This window comes from Bombus vosnesenskii, unplaced genomic scaffold (genome assembly GCF_011952255.1).
Source record: "Bombus vosnesenskii isolate JDL3184/JDL3185 unplaced genomic scaffold, Bvos_JDL3184-5_v1.1 scf7180000013398, whole genome shotgun sequence".
Classification (NCBI taxonomy): Eukaryota; Metazoa; Arthropoda; class Insecta; order Hymenoptera; family Apidae; genus Bombus; species Bombus vosnesenskii.
This window is the reverse complement of record NW_022883023.1, coordinates 120,974-127,598: the sequence shown is the minus strand read 5'-3', so window position 1 is coordinate 127,598 and position 6,625 is coordinate 120,974. Positions and strand designations below refer to the sequence as shown.

The 6,625-nt window shown below is 28.2% G+C and overlaps 2 protein-coding genes across 2 annotated transcripts; both read right to left on the bottom strand.

Annotated features, from left to right (window-relative positions):
- Window positions 1-220: 220 nt before the first annotated feature.
- Window positions 221-2,799, bottom strand: LOC117237776 (mitochondrial fission 1 protein). The gene is made up of 4 exons (XM_033502104.1): window positions 2,561-2,799; window positions 1,908-2,117; window positions 1,722-1,827; window positions 221-937 (listed from the first exon to the last, which is right to left on the bottom strand). The coding sequence occupies exons 1-4, from the start codon at window positions 2,603-2,605 to the stop codon at window positions 846-848; spliced, it is 453 nt and encodes a 150-aa protein (XP_033357995.1). The 5' UTR covers window positions 2,606-2,799; the 3' UTR covers window positions 221-845.
- A 432-nt stretch (window positions 2,800-3,231) lies between these two features.
- On the bottom strand, window positions 3,232-4,596 carry LOC117237773 (dTTP/UTP pyrophosphatase). The gene is made up of 4 exons (XM_033502100.1): window positions 4,230-4,596; window positions 3,745-3,986; window positions 3,521-3,667; window positions 3,232-3,439 (listed from the first exon to the last, which is right to left on the bottom strand). Exons 1-4 carry the CDS (start codon window positions 4,317-4,319, stop codon window positions 3,301-3,303), a joined length of 618 nt encoding a protein of 205 aa, XP_033357991.1. The 5' UTR covers window positions 4,320-4,596; the 3' UTR covers window positions 3,232-3,300.
- Window positions 4,597-6,625: the final 2,029 nt, after the last annotated feature.

The following is a 6,625-nucleotide window of genomic DNA, read 5'->3' as shown; positions in this document are numbered from 1 at the left end:
AAAATGAGATCGTTAAAGTGTTAGATTGATCCGTTTTAAACCTATTAAATTTATTAACAAACATATATTGTAGAAAAATTGGCATATAGTTTGTGATGTGTCTCATGTGTGAGAATATGTTGATCGTATTATACAAATAATACAATATTTATTTAAATATTTAAGGCATAATGTAGGCATTGGGCATAGTTATGGAATATAGATCAGTAAACATAAGATGTAATATAGACGTAATATATTTATTTCATCAAAGATTTAAGTAACAATACACATAAATAAGACAATACAATACTTTTATTTTTATATACAAAAGCTATGTTTATCTGCACTGCGGTTTCGGCATAAATATATTTTTTTTGACGTACGTGGATTTAAATTAAATATAACTTTAAATCATTGATACATATATATATCTTATTTATAAACAACTAAACACAGAACAAAACACGAAACATTCGGAATGTCTTTCTTTTATAAATTAACGTATATATTATTAAAAAATTATTTTTGACAATCTAAAAAGAGGATACATATGATTTTATGATACATGAAAGAGTGTAATTGAGTTTACGAAAATCTAAAAAATAATACACATATATATTTATTACTGTGTATTGCTTATATGACGTATTATTTGCTTTTCTGTAAAAATAAATTTGACATTCTACATTACGAATCGCATTGCAGTTTACTTAATTTGAACACAAGACTATTTCTATTGTCCTGTCTCTTTTTTTTTTAAATAAAATCTTTGGTGATATTAATTAACAAATTGTATATAACACATTGTACGAAGTAACTATTTCATATCACACAATAGTCATAAGCTTTTTCACGTGAATAAATTAGTTTCTTTTGACCATAGCAAAGCTGAGGCCGAGAATACTTGCAATACCGATAATAACCCCTCCTGCAATGGCCATACCGTATAGACCTTCTGTAAAAAAAAAATCCTCGTAATAATTTAAAAATTAACATTTTTGTCTTTTTTGCTTCATTCATATTACAAAATGCCATAAAGAAAAAGATATGCTTGTGACTAGAATTAAAGTATATGAAACAAACACAAGTTGAATACTGTAAAGGTATTGAAAAAATTTCATGTATAATACTACTTTTATTAAACATGTAAAATATACACATAGAAAGAGTAGCAAACACAATTTTCTAGTATTAACACGAAGAGCTAATATAATTATATTAATAAGGAAAGGTCAACAGTGTGAAATGAATACTCCTAATAAAATTGTATTAAGACCTATGTGATAAATACTGCTATCATTTTAGAAGTACGCAAGTCCGTTCTTTATTCGTTTCATTAAAATAATTCGGATCAAAGATATGCAAAATGCAATTTCTATATCATTTAATATAAACATGTATACATATATACACAGGTACAGAGCATTTGTACTTTCCTAGTATAGAGAACATAATGAAATTATCATGTTAGTAATGTGCAGACTTCTTGATTCATTCATGATATAACATCTAAGTTATTTACAGGTATAAGATATTAAATGAAATTAATATCAGTTAACTTTGACTAAAGGAAATGTAATAACTACTAACCCATGAAAGTATTACTATTGTAAAAAATAAAAATAAAATGATTGATTTATACTACATGCTGACTGTAAAAGCATCAAACTGACGACGAAGCATCAAACGAATAACAAACTTTATCTGTCTAAAGCAATAATAATTTATAAAAAAGAAACCTTTTTCCATTTTTTTCTTGATCAATGTTTCCAGATGTTGTACTTGTTGATTTCCAGGTTCAACTTGAAGAAACGATCTGACATATGCTAAAGCTTTCGTATATTCCTATAAAGAAAATAAATAAATACTAATTAAACAGTGCTGTTTATTTTGAAAAATTTCAGCAGGCTCGTAAAAGTCCATACCTTTATTCTAGCATTTCCAATAGCTAAATAATAGAGACAATCTCGTTTCTCACTATCGTTATGATTGCAATATAAATCTTCCAATAACATTATTCCCTTTCTGATGTCTGCAGGATATTTGCTTCTAACAAGACACCAAGCATATTCAAATTGTGCTTTTTGTGTTATAACAGATGAACGTAATTGTTCGTTATATATACGTTCAAATTTCTGAAACAGAAAAATCATTTTTTAATCTCTCGGTTTATGATGTAATACTTTTGTGTATCACTGAAGTATGAGTAACCGATGAATAATGTTGTCATTTTATTTTGATTAGAGCTTAATATATAGACTTATTACAAGCTTCGTACAAAGACATTATGTATTAAATATAATTGCAAAATTCCTTAGAAAGCCTACCATAATTTTATATCAAAAGAAAAATGAATAGAAATCACATAACCTTTATTGCTATATAGACACATTCAGTATAAGCAAATGGAAATTTTATTTTGCAAATTTAATAATCAAATATTTAAAAATATTTCATACTACATACATTAATTATATATTATTATATTACTTATTATATATTTAAAATATGTGATTGAAACATTAAGGAGTCGACAAGTAAGAATGGTTTTCGTGTATTCTTTATTAAAAGAGTGTACCTTTAAATCATCAGAAGAAACAACCTCTTCAAGAACGTCCTCCATCTTCTAATACAAATTCGCAAGAAAACTACGAAAAACAATTTATCCTGTTCTAAATTCTACCTTAAAAGCAAAGAACTCATTACAAAACTACCAACTTCGGTCCGGCAATTGAGCTGTCAAAGGCAAAGAAACAAGCAAGTTCACATATGCGCTTCTACTTACAGTCACTACTTATTGGTAAGAATAGCAAGGCGCCATTATATGTATGGTTTAAACGACCATAAAGATGTACATGTATATTGGACTTTGTTCTTTTAACAAAATCATTTTAATTTTATGATGTTGGCAGTGCCAAACTAAACCAAACGTCTCTAGATTAAAAAATACAACTTTTCGCTTAACACAATAAGTATATATTTAATCTTAAAATAAAGGAAAGAAAAAGTTCGTTTAATCATGCGCTGTGGTGGTAACTCAAAAATATTAACAATTGATTTAAAAATAAATAAATTAATCTATTTTTCATGTTATATGTAAAAAATGTTTCATGTAAAAAATAAAAAATGATATAAAAAGAAATATATGCTGCTGCAGCAGATAAAATCCTAATGTATATTTTGTGTTAAAATTAATATAAATAAGAAAATGGAAGACTGAGCGAAAGAAGATACAAATAACACAAACTATCCTGTTTTTCAAACATTTATTATGAAATCAATTACTCGTAGTTCATTAACAATATGTATTTTTTCATGTTAGTTATTACCAAACATTTCGTTTAATCGTTTTGTCAATGAATACAATGGCAAGCCCATTACTGTATAAAAATCACCGTCTATTTTTTCAATTAAACAACCGCCAAGACCTTGTACGCCGTAACCTCCAGCTTTATCTCTGCAAAAAAAGAAACAATTAGCAATATTTTCACATTATTAAGATTATAACATTTACAAAAAGATGAAATATTTTACTCACAGTGGTTCTCCTGATTTTATATATGCCCATATCTGTTCTTCCGATATGTCACCAAATTTTACTTTTGTAGATTCATAAAAATTGACTTCTTTCTTTGGCGTTTTTAAACATACTCCGGTATAAACTATGTGTTCCTTATTTGCTAAACTAAAATCATATTTTTACTTAAATTAAGTTGACGTTAATATTACTTATGTATAAAGTAATATATAGTTATATTTTACCTTGATAACATTTCAAATGCATGTAAGTTATTCTTTGGTTTACCATAAATGACATCACCCATTGTAACCAAAGTATCTGCACCAATTATTAAGGAAGGTGGTGTTACATCTTCCTTTAATCTATCATATACTTCTTGCACTTTATATTTTGCCAAGTCTTGTACATAGTCACCAGAATTTTTATATGCCGATCTATCTAAATTTTCATCATACGTAGATGATACTACTTCTATATTTATACCCTAACATACAAAATAGATATATCCATGTACTACAGTACTAGTATAGTTATATTAGTATAGTTATAGTACTGTCGCAAATTAGTAATATTTAATTATATGTATATTAAGGCTTATGACAAATTAGACTTATGTAAAGTTTGCTTTTTTAAATAGGTTATTATGTCATTTACTAAGGTTACAATAATACATAAATATTTTCTGATATTATAGTAACTGTGTTTATGAATGTTATAAAGAAGTTACCAATTGCTTCATTATTTCATATCGTCTAGGAGATCCACTGGCTAATACAACTCTACCTGCTGTCAAGACTTGCACTACTTGTTCAAACATTATTTTTTCTTTTCAGATTGCATTAATGAAGTAGCTTTAGGAATAAAGTCTCGCAAAAGTTCAATATTAAGGTTTCCTATGTAATCTTTCTATCTATATCTTTTTATCATTTTTAAGAATACAAATTAATTTATTATTCAATCAAGATGATTATATAATCACTCATAAGGTACAGAATACAGAATACATAGGCCTATCATTGTATGGGTCAATCGACGAGGTACAATTCACAGATTACAGACGTACAGAACTGTCCTTACAATTAGTCAATGCTGTCACATTATTGTTACATGATAAGATAAATACAATGTTTCCAGATGTCGCTAGTTACGAAGTTTTCTGCTAACGAGTTTAATACTCCATAGGAAACTATTTGGCATTTTGAGTTGAAAGGAACATTTTATTTTTCACTGTAACAAATCAGATTTAATTTTCGATTTTAAGATCTTTATTTCTTTATCTATTTTAATATGATTACAGAGATTACGTCTATTACTTATCTAAGTTTGGTTTAGTAGTATTTATATATATATATATATATATATATATATATATATATATATATATATATATATATATATATTCATTTATAGCATTCATAGAAAAATAAAAATATTTTATTTATTACTAAGTAGACTATGTTTATAAAAAATTATATTTCTATTGGAAATTTGAAATTTAATCAGTAATAATTGGAGGAACATATGTTTAATTAAACATATATCTACATAAATAAATAAAAGTACACAAAATGTTGAACTTCTAGGAGATATCGTCGGTTGCATTAAAACAATTTCAGAAATACAAACGAGGTGGCATATAACAAGATATCGTGTAACCGTTTTGTCAGTTCGATGAAATTAAAATCGACTAAAAGTGCGTAAAAGCGACGGGCATGGCAACACGCACTCGTGATATTCATTAACGGCTGTTACGAGAAAGCGAAGTGGAGGATAAGCGGACGGTTCATATCGTTCAAACTTAGTCTTATATCTTACTATACCTTTTTATTACTTGCTATCATAAAACGTATTTTCAGTGTTACATACTTAATTTGTAAATCAAATATACTGTCATAAAAAATGGATGGAATTTTTTAAAACTAACATCGAGTACACGTAGTGTTAAACCTACGTGTTTTAATGGAATCATCTAGAAGTTGGGATGGTAATTGAATGTGGATGACAAAAGAGAAGACGATTAAAGGCGTAAAGGGTAAGTAAAAGGGGAATAGGGTGAATATATAGCGCAGCTTAAAAATATTAGAGCGGGAAGGAGAACTATTTTCTAGACACAGAAGATTCTAATACATCGTAATCGGTAAATTACGTAAATGCCGCATGCCATGAACGAACCTAAAGGTCAGTCAGTCCGAGGTCTTACATAATCGCAAGGCGAAAGGTTGACCCATCTTTACGCCGTAGCCTTCCAACTGAACAAAGATTTCGTGGCATTTTTTCGCCATACCTCGCATTGTTTCGACGGTGCAACGATCTTAACAGTTACATTAATTAATTCAAAACGATTTTTTGAGTGGTGGGGAGGTTGTCACGATTCTTATAATTAGCCTTACTTCTAACAGCATCTGTGATGCTTATCTGTTGTGTTATTTTATTTCATTATGATTTTTATTGTACAACGGACATTTCATGGCGATATTTGATTGACCGTACTTGAGATAATATCATAAAATTGAGTTCATTGTGAATAAATTACTTGCGTACTTAATTCTGTTTAGAATCATATTGCTGTTGAATTTGAAGTCATTAAGAAACTTCCAGTTATATAGTTTACGGAAAAGATTCGAACCGATTAAAATATGTACTTTCTTTGCATAAAGACTACTATAATTTCAAAGAAATTGAAATCTGCGGAAACGTATTGATTGCAGCTGAAGATGCAAATTACCCGGAATTCTCGAAGATGATTTCATGAAAACAACATTGGTTATCTGAAGATCTACATAATCAAAGACTATGACGAGCAGGATATTAAAAACCAGTTATTAAAGAGTATTCATAGACAGAATGCCAAGATAAACGTAGATGATGTACGCTATTGTTACTTCATACGTTTGCCTCTTTACGGAATTGTAAATGGAAACAAAGATCTTAGGAGAGCGGGGAACATTCTTCAGTAAGAGGAAATTTGTTGCAATTTTTGTAAAAACAGTGAAACTTAGTAGCTCCTAATAATCAAATCTGAGGTAAATCTTTGAAAAAAAAGGAACAAAACGAAGAAGCTTTAGAATCCTTTTGTTCTTTATTACTTTTAGTTAAGGAAACGCATAACAATAAGATATAGGA

Bases quoted from the DNA above. Each gene is read 5' to 3' on its own strand.
- LOC117237776 (XM_033502104.1), bottom strand. From the start codon at position 2,605: ATGGAGGACGTTCTTGAAGAGGTTGTTTCTTCTGATGATTTAAAG. The intron at 1,828-1,907 runs GTATGGACTTTT...TTTTCTTTATAG, and splicing joins TTGGAAATGCTAGAATAAAG to GAATATACGAAAGCTTTAGC. The intron at 938-1,721 runs GTTTCTTTTTTA...TTTTTTTTACAG, and splicing joins CAAGAAAAAAATGGAAAAAG to AAGGTCTATACGGTATGGCC.
- LOC117237773 (XM_033502100.1), bottom strand. From the start codon at position 4,319: ATGTTTGAACAAGTAGTGCAAGTCTTGACAGCAGGTAGAGTTGTATTA. The intron at 3,987-4,229 runs GTAACTTCTTTA...TTTGTATGTTAG, and splicing joins ATGAAATAATGAAGCAATTG to GGTATAAATATAGAAGTAGT. The intron at 3,440-3,520 runs GTGAGTAAAATA...CTTTTTTTGCAG, and splicing joins ATAAAATCAGGAGAACCACT to AGATAAAGCTGGAGGTTACG.